Source organism: Erinaceus europaeus, chromosome 2 (assembly GCF_950295315.1).
Source record: "Erinaceus europaeus chromosome 2, mEriEur2.1, whole genome shotgun sequence".
In the NCBI taxonomy this organism is placed as follows: domain Eukaryota; kingdom Metazoa; phylum Chordata; class Mammalia; order Eulipotyphla; family Erinaceidae; genus Erinaceus; species Erinaceus europaeus.
The window spans coordinates 4,754,476-4,771,937 of NC_080163.1; the positions used below are offsets into that span (position 1 = coordinate 4,754,476).

At 61.8% G+C, this 17,462-nt stretch overlaps 2 protein-coding genes and 1 long non-coding RNA gene across 5 annotated transcripts; 1 reads left to right on the plus strand and 2 right to left on the minus strand.

Annotated features, from left to right (window-relative positions):
- Positions 1-334: 334 nt before the first annotated feature.
- Positions 335-7,373, minus strand: GARIN5A (golgi associated RAB2 interactor 5A). Of its 2 annotated transcripts, XM_060174966.1 has the most exons (5): positions 7,299-7,373; positions 7,005-7,123; positions 5,930-6,060; positions 2,515-2,785; positions 335-488 (listed from the first exon to the last, which is right to left on the minus strand). In XM_060174966.1, the coding sequence occupies exons 1-5, from the start codon at positions 7,339-7,341 to the stop codon at positions 432-434; spliced, it is 621 nt and encodes a 206-aa protein (XP_060030949.1). In that variant the 5' UTR covers positions 7,342-7,373; the 3' UTR covers positions 335-431. The 2 variants fall into 2 exon arrangements, with proteins under 2 accessions (XP_060030949.1, XP_007531391.2); XM_007531329.3 differs by lacking the exon at positions 7,299-7,373 and having other exon boundaries at positions 7,005-7,232.
- Positions 7,374-7,514: 141 nt separating this feature from the next.
- EMC10 (ER membrane protein complex subunit 10) lies at positions 7,515-14,846 on the plus strand. Of its 2 annotated transcripts, XM_007531294.3 has the most exons (8): positions 7,515-7,666; positions 9,157-9,229; positions 11,188-11,297; positions 11,420-11,524; positions 12,475-12,656; positions 12,760-12,853; positions 13,227-13,316; positions 13,491-14,846. In XM_007531294.3, the coding sequence occupies exons 1-7, from the start codon at positions 7,556-7,558 to the stop codon at positions 13,314-13,316; spliced, it is 765 nt and encodes a 254-aa protein (XP_007531356.1). In that variant the 5' UTR covers positions 7,515-7,555; the 3' UTR covers positions 13,491-14,846. The 2 variants fall into 2 exon arrangements, with proteins under 2 accessions (XP_007531356.1, XP_007531355.1); XM_007531293.3 differs by lacking the exon at positions 13,227-13,316 and having other exon boundaries at positions 7,516-7,666.
- Positions 14,847-14,868: 22 nt separating this feature from the next.
- LOC132533444 (uncharacterized) lies at positions 14,869-15,735 on the minus strand. Its single transcript, XR_009545334.1, has 2 exons — positions 15,202-15,735; positions 14,869-15,113 (listed from the first exon to the last, which is right to left on the minus strand). It is a non-coding gene; the product is annotated as an uncharacterized LOC132533444 (long non-coding RNA).
- Between the last annotated feature and the right edge of the window lie 1,727 nt (positions 15,736-17,462).

Consider the following 17,462-nt stretch of genomic DNA (forward strand, 5'->3'; position numbering starts at 1 on the left):
GTCCTCTTCCTGCCCCCGGGGTGTAGTCAGGGCAGCGGAGGGGAGACACCCAGGTGGGCAGCCCCCCCCCCCAAACAGGCTGTGTCCAGGCCACCATCTCGGCAACTCCCAAGTGAGCCAGGGGAGACCCTCCTAGACCAGCTGCTGAAAGTGTGGGTGCGTGGGTGGGGGGCAGGTGGTTGTAGAGGTCTCTAAGGGGTCCCGGGTGAACCCTAGGGTGTGGGGAGACCCCCTACCCCATGAAGCCGCCATGATGGGAAGGCCTCTCCCCATCACAGTGAGTCTCACGCTGGCCCAGAGACCCTGCTGGCCGGTGACGCTGACACCCTGGTCCTTTAGTGGCCAGTCTTTATTAATCGCAATATTTCATCTGTCCGGCCCTGAGGTAGGGTAGGGATTTAGCTCTCTGGCCCGGGAAGGATTCGGCAGGCTCACAGTCCCCAGAGTTCTGATGTCTGGGGGTCAAGTCTTGCTTCCATTCCTTGAATCTGGGGGTGGCGTGGAGGGGGTGGGAGAGTCTCAGAGGTCTGGACCTTCGTGGGGACCCACCGTTTAGGGGGTGGGGCAGAGGGGAACGGGCTGTCTGCTTCCAGCTCCCTTCCAGCTGCCCGCCTTCCCCCACCCTGGCAGGGAATGGGGGAGGTCAGGGCTGGTCAGCCCACACCGGGGGCCTCAGCATTCCCTCCCCAGAGCCCACCCCCATAAGTCGGAGGGCTGGATGGCAGAGTGCTAGACGTCATCTATGGCCATGGCCACCTCAGCGCCTCACCCAGGCCCTCGGCCCTGCCCTGCTGGGGTCTAAACACAGCCATCAGGAATCCAGAGAACAGGAGAGGGCCCCAGGGCTCCTCCCCCTCACTCCCAGGGGTTCCCCAGCCTCTCACCCCCACACCAAAGGGTCCCCGACATCTCCCTTACTCCCAGGTGAGCCCTGGCCCCAACCCACTCACACGGAGGGGTCCCACAGCTCCTCCTCCCCCACACCTAGGGGTCTCCCATCACCTACCCCCTCACACCGGGGGTCTTCCAGTTCCTCCTCCTCACACCCGGGGGTCCCCCAGCCCCTCCTCCCTCACACTCAGGGGTCCCCCAGCCCCTCCTCCCTCACACCCAGGGCCCCCAGCCCCTCCTCCCTCACACCCAGGGGTCCCCCAGCTCCTCCTCCCTCACACCCAGGGGTCCCCCAGCCCCTCCTCCCCCACATCCAGGGGTCGCCCAGCCCATCCTCCCCCACACCCGGGGTCCCCCAACCCCTCCTCCCCCACGCCCAGGGGTCCCCCAACCCCTCCTCCCCCACACCCAGGGGTCCCCCAGCCCCTCCTCCCCCACACCCAGGGGTCCCCCCAGCCCCTCCTCCCTCACACCCAGGGCCCCCAGCCCCTCCTCCACCACACCCAGGGGTCCCCCAGCCCCTCCTCCCTCACACCCAGGGGTCCCCAGCCCCTCCTCCCTCACACCCAGGGGCCCCCAGACCCTCCTCCCCCACATCCAGGGGTCCCCCAGCCCCTCCTCCCCCACACCCAGGGGTCCCTGGCCCCTCCTCCTCACACCCAGGGGTCCCCCAACCCCTCCTCCCCCACTCCCAGGGGTCCCCCAGCCCCTCCTCCCTTAGACACAGGGGTCCCCCAGCCCACCCCCTCACATCCAGGGGTCCCCCAGCCCCTCCTCCCCCACACCCAGGGGTCCCCCAGCCCCTCCTCCCCCACACCCAGGGGTCCCCCAGCCCCTCCTCCCTCATACCCAGGGGTCCCCGGCCCCTCCTCCCCCACACCCAAGGGTCTCCCAGCCCCTCCTCCCTCACACCCAGGGTCTCCCAGCCCCTCCTCCCTCACACCCAGGGTCTCCCAGCCCCTCCTCCCCCACACCCAGGGGTCCCCCGGCCCCTCCTCCCTCACACCCAGGGGTCCCCCGGCCCCTCCTCCCTCACACCCAGGGGTCCCCGGCCCCTCCTCCCCCACACCCAGGGGTCTTCCAGCCCCTCCTCCCCCACACCCAGGGGTTCCCCAGCCCACCCCCTCACATCCAGGGGTCCCCGGCCCCTCCTCCCCCACACCCAGGGGTCCCCCAGCCCCTCCTCCCCCACACCCAGGGGTCCCCCAGCCCCTCCTCCCCCACACCCAGGGGTTCCCCAGCCCACCCCCTCACACCCAGGGGTCTTCCAGCCCCTCCTCCCCCACACCCAGGGGTCCCCATCCTCCCCTCACACCCAGGGTCTCCCAGCCCCTCCTCCCCCACACCCAGGGGTCCCCCAGCCCCTCCTCCCCACACCCAGGGGTCCCCCAGCCCCTCCTCCCTTACACCCAGGGGTCCCCCAGCCCACCCCCTCACACCCAGGGGTCCCCGGCCCCTCCTCCCTCATACCCAGGGGTCCCCAGCCCCTCCTCCCCCACACCCAGGGGTCCCCCAGCCCCTCCCCCCCACACCCGGGGCCCCCCACCCTCTCCGGCTCTGGGTCAGGAGCAGCCCCCCATGCCATGCTGCCCCCATTGCTCACCCGCCCTTGCCCGAGCTCACCTCCGGCTCCAGCGAGTCGTCGTCCTCCCAGTCGTCCCAGTCGTCGCCGTCCTCCCGCGACGAGCCGCCCTGCGTGAAGGGCACCGCGCCCTGGGCCGCGTGGAAGCGCAGGCGGAAGAGCAGCCGCACCCACCGGCCGAACTCGCGCTCGCGGGTCTGGAGCGGGGCGCGCAGCTGCAGGTAGAAGGCGCGGCCGGTGCGGAACTTGACCTTGAGCTGCCAGCGGCTCTCGTCGTGCACGAAGAGCTGCACGAACTGCAGGGGGAACAGCCTGGCGGGGCCGGGCCGCTCAGCGCGGGGTCTCCCGGCCTGTGCCCGCCCTGCAGCCCCGCCTGCCCGCCCGCCTGCCTGCCCCAAGGGCCCGAAGACGGACTGGTGAGAGGGAGAGAGGGAGGGGGAGAGAGGGAGGGGAGGGAAAGGGAGGAGGAGAGAGAGAGAGAGAGAGGGAGTGAGGGAGGGAGAGGCAGGGAGGGGGAGAGAGAGAGAGGAAGTGAGGGAGGGAGAGAGAGGGAGAGGGAGAGAGGGAAAGAGAGAGAGGGAGTGAGGGAGAGAGGAAGTGAGGGAGGGAGAGGCAGGGAGGGGAGAGAGAGGGAGGGGGAGAGAGACGGAGGGAGGGGGAGAGAGAGGGAAGGAAGGAGAGAGAGGGAGGGAGACAGAGAACCAGAGCATCACTGGTGTGCACCGCACCTCAAGGATTTCTCTCTCTCTCTCTCTGGCTTGAGAGCTCAACGCTGAAGAACCTGCCATGCCGCTCAGCCCTAGAAACAACCTTCTCTCTTGGGGTGAGGGAGATGGCTCTGCAGAGGCTCTCCAGGTCCCGGGTTCAATCCCCTGCACCACAAAGCCAGAGCAGAGCAGTGCTTTGGTAGAAACAGAACACACACACAAACAAAATCATCTTTGAAAGCGAGAGAGAGCCAAGCATCGTGTGGCACAGAGTGCTGGGGAGCAAACGTGGGACCCCGCGTCTGTGGTCTGGCACCCCACATTGGCCGCCAGCTCCCTGTCTTTCCGTGGCTGACTCCATGCCGTCCGGTCCCCGGGTGGAAGGAAGCCAGCTGCCTCTCTCCAGAGCACTTGCCCTGCGTGTTCGCTGCTGCCTGGCCGCCTTCTTCCCTCTTTTTTTTTTTCCTCCCCCTCCTCCCCCAGGGTTACTGCTGGGACTTAGGATGTGTATCACACCACCACCCCAGGCAATCTTTTTTGTTTGTTTTGCTTTTGAGGGTGAAAGACAGAGCTAGAGAAGGGAAAAGACAGGCCACCTAGGAGGTGGTACAGGATAAAGTGTCAAATTCTCAAGCACAAGGTCCCGGGTTCAGTTCCTGGCATCGTGTGTGCTGGAGTGATGTCCCATTTTTCTGTCATAAACATATGTCCTGGGAGTCGGGCAGTAGCACAGCGGGTTAAGCGCAGGTGGCGCAAAGCGCAAGGACCAGCATAAGGATCCCGGTTTGAGCCCCCAGCTCCCCACCTGCAGGGGAGTCACTTCACAGGCGGTGAAGCAGGTCTGCAGGTGTCTGTCTTTCTCTCCCCTTCTCTGTCTTCCCCTCCTCTCTCCATTTCTCTCTGTCCTATCCAACAACAACAGCAATGATAACTACAACAATAAAACAACAAGGGCAACAAAAGGGAATAAATAAAATAAAACACTGGGGAGGTGACTGTAAAAAAAAAAGTTTAAAAAAATTCAAAAAAAATTAAATAAATAAAAGGGGGGCTGGGCAGGTTAAGTGCACGTGGTGCGAAACAAGGACCGGCATAAGGATCCCGGTTCGAGCCCCCGGCTCCCCACTTGCAGAAGAGTCGCTTCACAATTGGTGCAGCAGGTCTGCAGGTGTCTGTCTTTCTCTCCCCCTCTGTCTTCCCCTCCTCTCTCCATTTCTCTCTGTCCTATCCAACAATGACAACAATAACTACAACAAAACAAGGGCAACAAAAGAGAATAAATAAATATTTTTTAAAAACACATGTCCTTTGCGTACTTTCAGCCCAGGCTGGAGCCCTGGCACCGCATGCCAGTGTCATGGCCCTGTCTCACCCTTTCTGTCTGAATGGGAAAGTAGCCTGATGCCTGTGAAATCTCCCATAGGTGAGGCCCCCAGTGTGTGTGTGTGTGGGGGGGGGTCAGAGAGGATAAGAGCGCCACTTTGGCACATGCTGAGCTGGGGATCAGCGGTCCAAGTCCTACACTCTGCCCCTCGGCACCTCCTTGGCTGCTGCACCCGGGGCCCCACACTGTCTGTCCTATTTACTCTCAACAGCCCAGGGGTGGGCGCCTGTGACGCCGTCGAGGAGAGGGAGGCATGGGTAGCCAGGGAGCTTCAGGACAAGTTTGGAGCCCCGGTGTTTTCCTGTGCGGGTGTGTTTCATGGCGGAGGGAGCCGATGGAGACAGAGGGGCACAGCCACCCTTCCGCACCCTCCTTAGTGTCTGTCCAAGTGCAGGCGGTGAGACGAGAGGCCAGTCGGCGGGAAGGAATAAGCAGGTGGAGGGAAAGGAACAGTGTACAAGAGACAGTGCCGGGCGGGGGAGACAGCATAGCGGTTATGCAAACAGACTCGCATGCCTGAGGCTTCGAAGTCCCAGGTTCAATCCCCTGCACCACCATAAACCAGAGCTGATCAGTGCTCTGGTAACCTGGTATAACAAACAAAAAAAGAGAGTAGGAGTCCAGTGGTACTGCAGCGGATTAAGTGCACGTGGCGAGAAGCGCAAGGACGGGCATAAGGATCCCGGTTTGAGCCCCCGGCTCCCCACCTGCAGAGGAGTCACTTCACAGGCGGTGAAGCAGGTCTGCAGGTGTCTGTCTTTCTCTCCCCCTCTGTCTGCCCCTCCTCTCTCCATTTCTCTCTGGCCTATCCAACAATGACATCAATAACAACAATAACTACAACAATAAAACAACAAGGGCAACAAAAGGGAATAAATATTTTTAAAAAATAGAGAGAGACAGTGTCATGGCATCTGGATATCTGGAGACCATTTTGTTAAATGTTTCCACCTTACACGGGGGCAGGTGGGGGCTGCAAACAGCCTCAAGGTAGTTCCACTCTGCTTCGACTTCCGCTGCCACCGAGTGAGTTACCAAAAAAAAAAAAAGAAGAAAGAAAAGAAAAAAAAAACACCCACTGTGTGTTTCAGAAATGTCAAGGACTGTGCACTTGTGTGTAACTACACTCATGAGACTTCTTCCCTCCCTACTCCTCTTGCTCTGCCATGAACTGTGTCAACGACATACAAGGCACAAGCAGGATGTTTCTGTGAACGCACTGCACACGTCGACGTGTCTCACTGCTGGCAGCCGCAGTGGGGGCAGGGATTCAGGGTTGGAGGGGGGTAAGGGCAAGGAACCCGACACAGCCCAGATCCTCTGAGGGAGAGGTCAGGGTGGGCGAGGATGTGCGAGGACAGTCACCCAAACAACTGGAGGCGTCCGTTCTCCTTGGCGGGACCTGCCAGCAACAGCAGGTCTGGGAGCTCCAGGGCCGGGCTGGAGGCGGCCACCCCCATGGTGACTTTGTTGGCGACTTCTCCTGACCGGGTCACCTGCGATGGAGGGTCAGGCGTCAGAGCCGTGTATCGGGAGGGTGGGCGTGGGAGGACTGTGACGGAGGAATGTTGGTAGGGTTGACGGTCACAAGCCAAGAGGTTTAAAACCCAAGTTGGGGGCCGGGTGGTGGTGCACCTGGTTGAGCACACACGTTACCAAGCGCAAGGACCTGGGTTCAAGTCCCCAATTCCTACCTGCAGGGGGGAAGTTTCACGAGTGGTGAGGCAGGCCTGCAGGTGTGTCTGTCTCTGTTTTTTTTATTTTGATTTCTTATTGCCTCCAGGGTTATTGCTGGGGCTCAGTGCCTGCGCCATGAATCCACCGCTCCTGGAGGCCATTTTTTCCCCCTTTTGTTGCCCTTGTTGTTGTAGCCTTGTTGTGGTTATTGTTGATGTCGTCGTTGTTGGATAGGACAGAGAGAAATGGAGAGAGGAGGGGAAGACAGAGAGGGGGAGAGAAAGACAGACACCTGCAGACCTGCTTCACCGCCTGGGAAGCGACTCCCCTGCAGGTGGGGGGCCGGGGGGCTCGAACCAGGATCCTTCTGCCGGTCCTTGTGCTTTGCGCCACCTGCGCTTAACCCGCTGTGCTACCGCCCGACCCCCAGGATTTATTTTTTTAAATTTTTTATATTTATTTATTTTCCCTTTTGTTGCCCTTGTTTTTTTATTGTGGCTGTAGTTACGATTGTTATTGATGTCGTCGTTGTTGGCTAGGACAGAGAGAAATGGAGAGAGGAGGGGAAGACAGAGAGGGGGAGGGACAGACAGACACCTGCAGACCCGCTTCACCGCCTGGGAAGCGACTCCCCCGCAGGCGGGGAGCCGGGGGCTCGAACCGGGATCCTTACGCGGGTCCCTGCGCTCTGCGCCGCCGCCCGGCCCCGGTTTGGCGGGAAGCCGATGCCCGCGGGGAGGGAGGGCGGCGGCGGCGGGCGCACCTGCACGAAGTTGCTCTCGAAGATGGGGAAGTCCCGCAGCTGGTCGAACTCGCCGCTCAGGAGGTGGCGCTGCAGCCGTCCCGGCCGGCCCGACGGACAGGCGGGGAGCAGGGGCCGCGCTAGGGGGGCGAAGGTCGGGGGTGTCTGCGCGGAGCACGAGTCCCGGGCCCCCGGCGCCGCGGGCCGAGGTCTCTGGGTCTCCGGTCTCCGCATCGCCGGCCCCATCCCTCGCCGGGGCCCCTCACCGGGCCCGCCCGCGCCGCGCAGCCGCCATCCCGCCCGCTCCCGCCTCACCTGCTGCCCCGAGGGCCGGCTGAGGCGCGCGCCCGCGCTCCATCGCAACGCCCCGCCCCCTCGGGCGCGCGGGGGCGGGGCCTCGTCGCGGGGTGGCGGAGGGGAGGGCGACCGGACGCGTGACGTCACAACGCGCCGGACTTCGGGGCGCGGTTATGACGCCATCGACACAGGGCGGTGCTCGGCGCGTAGACACCCTGCGCAGGCGCATAGGCGGTCTCCCTCCCGGCGTGCCTTGCGGCCGCCCCAGGGACAATATGGCGGCGGCTGGCGCCGCGGCTACCCGGTTGCTCCTGCTCCTGGTGATGGCGGCGGCGCCCAGCCGGGCCCGGGGCAGCGGTTGCCGGGCCGGGGCCGCTGCGCGGGGAGTGAGTGCTCGCTGGCTGTGCACCGGGGGAGCGGGCCGAGGGAGGGGAGTCGCGGGGCACCATGGTGCGCGGCGGCCGGGAGGGACCCCGAGGCAGCAAGTGCAAACCTGAGCTGGGCGGCTGGGGGGGCCTGGGCTCCTCTCATGAATATGCATGAGGGGGCGCGCGCTGGGCCTCTTATGAATATGCATGAGGGGCTGGCCTGGGCGGAGCCATAACGAATCGGGGCGGTGAAGGTGGAAAGTGGACGTTCTGCTCCCTTAAGTCGGGAGCCGGGTGCCGCAGGTGCTGGGGGGGGGAGATGGAAAGGTAGAAGTGGAGAAAACTGGGGAAATGGGGCGGAGGAGATGGATGGAATAAGGGATCTGCAAACAGACTCTCCTGCCTGAGGCTCCAAGCTCCCAGGTTCAGATATAAAAAGAAGAAGAAGAAGACTGGAGAAATGGAGAAGTAGGCGAGGAGTCTTGAAGTGGCTGGTGGTGGAGCGGGGCAGGTGGGGCAGGGCACCTGGCCCATTGGGGCTGTCGAGGTGAAAACTGGATCCATTGGAGATGAATTTGGGAAGGAAATGCCCTCGAACTCATGAATATTAACAGTGCAAGGTGTGGAGTGACTTTTTTTTTGCTTGCCTCCAGTCTCTGCTCTGCGGGCAGCCATTTTTTCCTGGTTTTTTTTTTTTTCTTTCTTTCATTTTATTAGAACAGAGAGAAATTGAGAAGGGAGGGGAGCTAGGGAGAGAGGAAGGCCTTCACTGCAGACCTTCTGCTTATGAAGCAGACCCCCTTGCAGGTGGGGAGCAGGGCCTTGAACCTGGGTCCTTGTGCTTGGAAATATGTGTGCTTAACTGGGTACACCACTGCCTGGCCCCCCTTTAGTCGATGGTTGTTTTTTTTTTTTCTTTGTTTTTAATCAACTTTTTTTAAAAAAAATTTATTTATTTATTCCCTTTTTGTTGCCCTTGTAGTCATTGTTGTTGTTAAATAGGACAAAGAGAAATGGAGAGCGGAGGGGAAGACAACTCCCCTGCATGTGGGGAGCCGGGGGCTCGAACCAGGATCCTTTCGCCGGTCCTCACACTTTGCGCCACCTGCGCTTAACCAGCTGCTCTACCGCCCGACTCCCTTAACCTTTTTATTATTGAATAGAAACCAAAATTGAGGAGAGTAGGGGAGCTAGAGAGGGGAAAAGACAGAGACACCTGCACATCTGCTTCACCACTCATGAAGCTTCCCCCCTGCAGATGGGGACCAGGTGCACCACCACCTGAGAGTGGCCTTTGCTTCGGGTTTCCGATTTATTGGGCTGAGATTCTGGAGGACTATCCAGCTTACAAACTTTCCTCAGTGTGTCGTCCCTGGTAGAATCGTGACGAAGCTCGTGTTGGAGATTTGAATGTGAAAATCAGGCCTGTCCTGGGTCCTGTGGCTCCCGCCCTGACGACGCCTTTGATACTTCTCACCTGGGGTCCATCCTTTCTGTGTTTTCTGCAGGCTGGCGCAGAAGGTCGAGAAGGCGAAGGCTGTGGTTCCGTGGGACTTCTGCTAGAACATTCTTTTGAGCTCGGTGAGTCCCACAGGGTCTGGACGCTCACCACACGCAGCGAGAAGCACAAGAGCCTGGGTTTGACTTGCTCAGCACTCAGGACACCAGTTGACCCAGAGGCCAGAGCCAGTGCAAGGGCAGTTTTGACTAGTTTACAGCAAACCTGAGAAGATGGTGGACTTACATCTCAAAAAATACAGCTTACCCTCAGGGTAGGGTTCAGGACATATGAAGGATGATGGGTCCCTGGGGGAGATGGGGCCCAGTCACACCACCATCCATCCGACAGGAAAGACTCTTCACACAGAATGAAATCACTGGAACCCAGTGGTCTGTTGCCTGGAAAACTTTTCTTATTTAATTTTTTAAAGTTTTTAACTTTTTTCCCTTTTGTTGCTCTTGTTTTATTGTTGTAGTTATTGTTGTTGGATAGGACAGAGAGAAATGGAGAGAGGAGGGGAAGACAGAGAGGGGGAGAGAAAGACAGACACCTGCAGACCTGCTTCACTGCCTGTGAAGCGACTCCCCTGCAGGTGGGGAGCTGGGGGCTCGAACCGGGATCCTTATGCCGGTCCTTGCGCTTGGCGCCACCTGCGCTTAACCCACTGCGCTATCGCCTGACGCCCTGAAACCTTTTTTTTTTTAAAAAAAGATTTTATTTCTTTATTCATGAGAAATGACAGGAGAGAAAGAGAAAGCAGCAGACATCACTCTGGTGCGTGTGTTGGGACCACATGCTTGTGAGTCCAGAGCCTGTATCCACTGGGCCGTCTCCCAGACCCAAACCTTGGAAACCTTTTTTATTATTATTATCTTTATTTGTTTGATAGTGCCAGCCAGAAATTGAGAGGGAAGGGGGGGACAGAGAGGGAGAGAAACAGAGAGACACCCGCAGCACTGCTTCACCACTTGTGAAACTCCTCTAGCAGGTGGGGACCGGGTCCTTGCGCATTGTAACATGTGCGCTCAGCCAGGTGCGCCACCGCCTGGCCCCCAATGGAAAACTTTTTAAGATAACGTCCTTGAGAGTCGGGCGGTAGCACAGCGGGTTAAGCGCACATGGCACAAAGCACAAGGACCGGAATAAGGATCCTGGTTAGAGCCCCCGGCTCCCCACCTGCAGGGGAGTCGCTTCCCAGGCGGTGAAGCAGGTCTGCAGGTGTCTGTCTTTCTCTCCCCCTCTGTCTTCCATTCCTCTCTGTTTCTCTCTGTCCTACCCAACAACGATGACATCAATAATAATAATAATCACAACAATAACGTGCCTTTCCCAATGGCGGGGGGGTGTGTCTCAGGCTGGCTCTTAGTATCAGGAGACACGGCAGAGGGCGGGAGAGGCTGGGAAAAGTCTGGAGTCTGGGAGGCCTGCTTGCTGACAGGTGGTGACACTCAGTTACTAATAGCTCGACTCCAAAGTGTGTTTGCATGACCGTGGGGGTGGGAGAGTCTGGGGCAGGGGAAACCTTTGCCTTGGGACACCCCCACCCCTGTGAGACAGGCTCCAGTTTCGGAAAGGCTCCGGCAGTTGGTGGCCGCGCTCTGGGGTGGAAGGCAGCCGGCAGAGGCATCCGAGGCTCAGGGACGGGGCCTGCCGCACAGCCCCTCTCACTGCCACAGCGCCGGCACCCTCGTCCCTAAGCCTGTCTGTGGGTGCGGCCTGGGCGTCCGTGACCAAGTCTGGGGCCTCACAGCCCGCCCGGCGCCCCGAGAAAGGCCCACTTGGTGGTTCGAAGCCCCTTGCCCTTGACAGCTGGGGAGAGGGAGCCTGTGCGAGAGGCCAGAGTCGGGCCCAGAGCTTTGGGCTTCAGGCATCTGCTGGGGGCCCCTCTGTGGGGCAGGATGTGGTGGGGGTATCCCCAACTTTGCAGGTGGAACAGTGGGGACTCAGGACAGAGGGGCAACCTGGTCACTGCCAGGGTGGAAGGGGGTGACGGTGGGAAAGTGACTGAACCCCAACAGCTCCCCCCACCCCCGTCCAGATGACAACGCCCTCTTCCGGAAGCGGGGCTCACTGCTCTGGAACCAGCAGGACGGCTCCTTGTCTCTGTCTCAGCGGCAGCTCAATGAGGAGGAACGGGGCCGACTCCGGGTGAGGGGGGTAGTCAGGGGCAGGGCCACTGGGCAGGGGAGGCCTTCCATGCCAGGAACCCCGGGGGTGCTGCAGGGTGCCCTGTCCCTCTCACCGCCACCCTCTTCTCACCCACCCTGCAGGACGTGGCGGCTCTGAACGGCCTCTACCGGGTCCGGGTCCCACGGAGGCCGGGGACCCCTGATGGCCCAGAGGCTGGAGACTTTGTCTCGTCCTTTGTTCCTGCGGTGAGTCCTCCGAAGTGAGTCAGGGACCAGACCCCCTTCCTCACTCCTGCCAGCCAGGCCTCCAGCATTCATGGCTAGAGAAGGCCTCACCTTGCCCTCGAGGGGCAAAGGGGTACGGGGAGGGGGTGCGGCACGGGGCTGGAGTGGGACAGGGACCCCCCAGGAGCACTTGGGGGGAGGCTTGAGGCACGAGAGCCTGAGTACGATCTTCGGCACGTGTGAGCTGGGGACTCACCCAGGACCTTGAGCTTGTAGGTCTGTCTGTCTCTACCCACTGTGCAACCTCTTGGATGCAGGGCGTGGGGGCGGGGGTGCACCCGCTTAAGTGCACGTAGTACAGAGCGCAAGGCTCATGGTTCGAGCCCCCGACTCCCCACCTGCTGGGGGACTGCTTTACAAGCAGTGAGCAGGTCTGCAAGTGTCTCTCTCCCTCTCTGTCTCCCCATCTCTCTCCATTTCTCTCTGTCCTGCCCAATCAAATAGAATAATTGGCTGCCAGGAGCAGTGGATTTGTAGTGCAGGTACCCAGCCACAGCAATAACCCTGAAGGCAGGATTCGGGCGGGAGCGCAGCGGGTTAAGCGCAGGTGGCGCAAAGCACAAGGACCGGCGTAAGGATCCCAGTTCGAGCCCCAGCTCCCAACCTGCAGGGGAGTCGCTTCACAGCCCAGTGAAGCAGGTCTGCAGGTGTCTGTCTTTCTCTCCCCCACTCTGTCTTCCCCTCCTCTCTCCATGTCTCTCTGTCCTATATCAGTGACGACATCAATAACAAGAACAACTACAACATCAATGAAAAATCAGCAAGGGCAACAAAAGGGAAAATAAGTAAATATTAAAAAAAACACCCTGAAGGCAACAAAGAAAAAGGTTGAAGGGCGCCCTGGGATGGCAGCTTGCAGTGTGGGAGGCCCTGGGCAGCCCTGCTCAGCGTCTCCTGCACCCTCCCTCCAGTGCTCCCTGGTAGAGTCTCACCTCTCAGACCAGCTGACCCTGCACGTGGACGTGGCGGGCAACGTGGTAGGCGTCTCGGTGGTGACGCACCCGGGCGGCTGCCGGGGCCTCGAGGTGGAGGACGTGGACCTGGAGCTGTTCAACACCACAGTGCGGCTGCAGCCGCCGGTCACGGCCCCAGGGTGAGCGCCGGGCCGAGGGCCCTGTGGGCCAGGGCAGGCCGGGCCAGGGTGGCACAGGATCCCCGCCCGCTGACCCTCCCTCCCTCCCTCTCTGCTGGCCCAGCCCCGAGACGGCAGCGTTCATCGAGCGCCTGGAGATGGAGCAGGCTCAGAAGGCCAAGAACCCTCAGGAGCAGAAGTCCTTCTTCGCCAGATATGTGAGTGGGGCTCCCCTGTCCTCCCCACACCCCCCCAGAGCCCCACCTACCCTGCCCTGCCCTGCTTCTCCCCTGCGCGGCTCTCAGGCCCTCCCTCGCCCTCCTGTGCTGGGGAAGCCGGGACCCGTGGGCGCCCCCCCAGGCCGAACCCTCAGCTGGTAGAGCCCTGACCTGTCCGTCAACCCAGGTGCGGGGGTTCTGGGCCTGGGCAGCCGGGACCTGGCCTGGGGGCTTCTGGGCACGGACAGGCCGCAGGGGCCAGCACGGCGAGCTCAGTGCCTACGGGAGCCCAACCCCAGCACGGCCTGGTGGCTGAGCTGTGCGGTGCGGTGCGGCCGGGACCTCCAGCCTGACCTGTGCCCTCCCTCCTCAGTGGCACCTCATCCTGGGGGGGGCCGTGTTGCTCACAGCCCTGCGTCCTGCCGCCCCGGGGGGGCCGCCGCCGCCAGCGCAGGAGGCCTGAGTGAGGACCCAGGGCCCCAGCCCCGCCCGCCTGCCCTGTGCCTGCCCTGCGCCCACCTGTAGTGACGCCTGTAGTGACATAGGGCCCCAAGTCCCCTGCACGTCCCTCTCCTACTGGGGCATCCTCCCTCCCTCCCTCTCACTCTCTGTCTCTCTCTCTCTCTCTGTCTCGCAGTGGATGTACATCATTCCCGTGGTTCTGTTCCTCATGATGTCGGGAGCTCCGGACGCCGGGGGCCAGGGTGGAGGTGGCGGCGGGGGTGGCGGTGGCAGTGGCGGGGGGAGCGGCCGGTGAGAGGCCCAGGCAGGTCAGCTTCCCTCTGCTCCTCCCCCCTGGGGCCCCCCGCCTCCCTGCCGGGAGCCCCAACTGCCTTCCTCGAGTGGGACCCCGAGTCCCCAGTCCTTCCGAGCCTGCCTTCCCACCCCGGGACCCCCTCCAGCCCACTCTGGGGACAAGCCAAGTCCCCTGCGGCCTCCGGGTACTTCTCTGCTGCCTCCTGCCGCCCCCCCCCCCCCCCTGGGCGCGAAGCTCCCCAGACTCAGCTGGCCTGAGCCCCCAGAGCTTCCCAGGCAAGTGGCCAGCCTTTGGCCCCCTCAGCGGGCAGTACCTCCTGGCCTGAAGGAATGACACTTAACGTCAGAAGGGGCTGGGTCGTGGCTCGGGCTGGAGCACAGGCTGTGCATGTGGGAGGAAGACAGAAAGGCCCGGCTGTGAGTAGAATGAACCCCTCCCCCGTCTGGGGGCCTCGCCTGGGAAGACACCTCTGGCCCTGTGACATCCCCCCCCAATCTTAAGAACGCCGACAGACATTTGATGGCTAGTGCTTCCAGAGGCCCAGTGAAACGATAGCCCTGGAGGCAAGAAAAAAGACTTGGGTGCCCTGGAAAGGACAGCTTGCCGTGTGGGGAGGCCCTGGGCAGCCCTGCTCACCCTCTCCTGTGCCCCATCGTCCCTTTCTGTATTTATTACCCAGACACTCTGGGTCCCCAGGGGAGGGCCGTCGCCGCCACTCCACAGTCTATTAAATTGCCCCTGACCATCACCCCTCTGCTTTCTGTGGTTGTGGGTCTCCCCTCGGGGAGAGTCGTCTCCCAGCGTCTCTGGCGTGTCTGGACCCTGGCTCCCGGGTGCTCGCAGCTGGGCGTGGACACCCTGCTGCAGGCGAGGAGCCGTGTCCCCAGTGTCCCCACCTGTCGGCTCGCTCACAAGGCTGCTGTCAGCCACCTTAAGGGGGTGGCAGGTGCTGCTGGACGTCCTGCTTCTCCAGGTCCTGTGCTCATTCGTTTTTTTTAAGAACGTTACTCATTCATTCCTTCACTTACTTACTTACTTAGAGGGTAGAGAAATTGAGAGGAGAGGGGGTGATAGAGAGAGACAGAGAAACACCTGTAGCCCTGCCTCACCCCTTCTAAAGCCTGCAGTGGGGGCGGGGGCTTGAACCCATGTCCTGACGCATTGTAACGTGTGCAGCCCCGGTGCACCACCCACCTCCCAGCTGCCCCCAAATCTCTCTGAAAAGCACACAGTCTGGAGATTTGAGTTGACAGACCAAGAAGCTTGAGAAGTATGTTTATAAGCGTTTAGTTGTTACAGAGGCTTACAGAGCCCCCCACCCCCCTTCAGCCTCTCCTCCGCAGGGCTGCAGTTCCGGCCTCTGCCGCCAGGTGGTGGTCAGGTCCCGCTCGGATGCCTTCTGGGGGGGTGGCGCTGTGGGTCGGGGAAGGTCCTGGAGCCTCGGTCCTGGCAGGTGACTTTTCTTCTGGCAACTAGGAGCCCCGAGGGTGCTTGCTGCTGGCGCTGTGGGCAGGGGAGAGGTGTGGATGGGGAGGGGGGCGGGCGGCACAGAAAGGCGAGCCCCTCCAGGACACCCAGCCCCGCCGCTCACGCTGCGTCTCCGCGTCTGTTCCCCACGCGCCTCCTTCCTGGGCCTGGGACAGCCTGCTTCCTCCGCTCCGCTCGGTGTCCACAGTCGGGGCAGATAGGAAACAGAGAAAAGGGGTGTCACAGAGGTCTCCCCCCACTGCACAAAGCCTGTGGGGGAGTCCCGGGGGACCCCAGCCAGGAACCTCAGACATGGGGAGCGAAGGGGAGAGCCAGAAGCTAGAAATAGGAGGGACGGGTCAGGGACAGGAGAGAGGGACAAGAGCAGAGATAAAACAGGACAAGGAGAGTGAGACGGGAGAGACAGGAGATGGGGGGCTGCCTGCCCTCAGCCACAGCACCCCCCCCCCTGCTGAGATGAGTAGGGACAGAGGGGAGACGCGGGAGGGAGAAACTGACGGAGGGAGATAGGGAGTCGGAGCCCCTTTGAGGGTCCGGGCGGCAGTGGTGGGGCTCGGGGACAGCAGCCTGGAGAAGAGGCTGGAGAAAGAAGAGGGGGAGGAAGAGAGATACCGGGTTAAGAGAGCGCGAAAGAGCAGGAAAGGGAAGGAAAAGGATCAGGGTCCTGGAGGGGATGAGGGAACAGCAGGGGCGCGGGGCGTCCAGAGTGGGGTGAGGTGGACAGATGAGGCCCTTGAGCCGGGGGTGGGGGGAGGACAGGACAGGATAGGACAGGACAGGGTGGAGGAGGAAGTGGAGAGAAGCCAGGGGCAGGTGGCAGAGTGCACGGTGGCAGGAGGAGCGAGGGAGGGGAGCAGGAGTGGAGAAGGGACAGGAAGGCTGTGAACAGTGGGGACTGGGGAGGGGCAGGAGTCAGGAGAGTCTTACCGGGGCAGACTGGATAGAACAGGAGACAGACAGAAAGGAGGACAGAAGGACAGATGGCGGAGGCGAGACAGGAGAGAGACGAGGGAGTCAGAGACTGAGACAGGAGGTGGAGGAGACGTGGAAGGGCAGAGGACAGATATCACCTCCATGACCCCCGGGAGCCTTGGGGGTGGGTGGGGCGCAGGGAGCTCCCTGGGAGAGACTGATGGGAAGCGGCAGACGGAGAACGAGGAGGAGAGCGGAGCGGGGCCTGCCGGACAGAGAGCGGAGCGGGGCCTGCCGGACAGACAGCGGAGGAGGGACTCAGAAAGAAAGAGAGACAGAGGCAGGCAGAAGCAGAGATAGTAGCAGGAGAGAGAAGCTGGGGGGGGGGTCCTGAGTTCCACCCTGGGCAGCACTATGCCAGGGTGACGCTCTGCTTCTCTCCCTCCCTCGGAAGTGAGTGAATGGCTTTAAAAAAACATGAAGCAACAGGGGGAGAGAGGGACAGAAGTTAGCAGGTAAGACAGAAGGACGGACAGACCGGAGAGCCGGCGGGTCTGCACAGGCAGTGAGACGGAATCTCCCAGAAGCCGTGGGAGTGGGGACAACGGGGGAGGAGAGGAGTGCAGGGCAGGGGGGCCAGGACAGAGCGAGGGTGAAGAGGAAGGCTGAGACCCACGCAGATGTGAGGGCAGAAGAGAGAGGACAGAGACGGGGAGGAGAGCAAGGCGGCAAAGGGAGTGAGAGACGGGGTCAGAGATCCAGATGGGGGGGGGGGGTTCCAGCTCTGCATCTCTGGGGGGCTGGCGCCATCTGACAGAGACCTGGTGGGAGCTGGGGCAGCCCACCTGGAGCACACAGCCCCTCCTGGTAAGATCTGAGCTCCTGGCCTGAGGGAAGAGGAGACGGAGGCTGGAGCAGTGAGAGCAGAGGCCTTACGAGCAGGAAGCCTGGGGTTCGGCCCCAGGCACCTGGTTTTCCACTGGAGAGACAGAGACGCGGAGAGGGCAGGGCTCCCGCTCTGCTGGTCAAGCCGTTCCCAGACCAGTTAAGGAGCCGGGCGTGCAGGCCGGGCACGGGTTCGATCCCCGGGCAGAGACCCTTCAGAGACAGCAGCCTGCAGGGCGCCCGCCCCAGTGCTGCTCCCAGAGCCCTCTTCCCTGCAGGGGTGCCCCCTCCCCAGAGGATCTTGGGGCTCCCTGAGCTCTGCCTTGCCCCCACTGGCAGCAGCAGGACAGAGGAGCAGGGTGGGGGTACATGGCTGCAGCCCGTGAGTGCCAACCCCTCACCATGAGTTGGGGCAGCCCATCATCCAAGGGAGGGGCAGGCAGGGAGCCATTGCTCATGGTGGTTGGGGGGGGGTCGGAGAGGCCAGGGCACAAGATGCCCCCCACAGGCCGCTTCCTCCCCCAGGGAGGCTGGGGCACCCCGAGTGTGGAGGTGGTCACGGGCCCC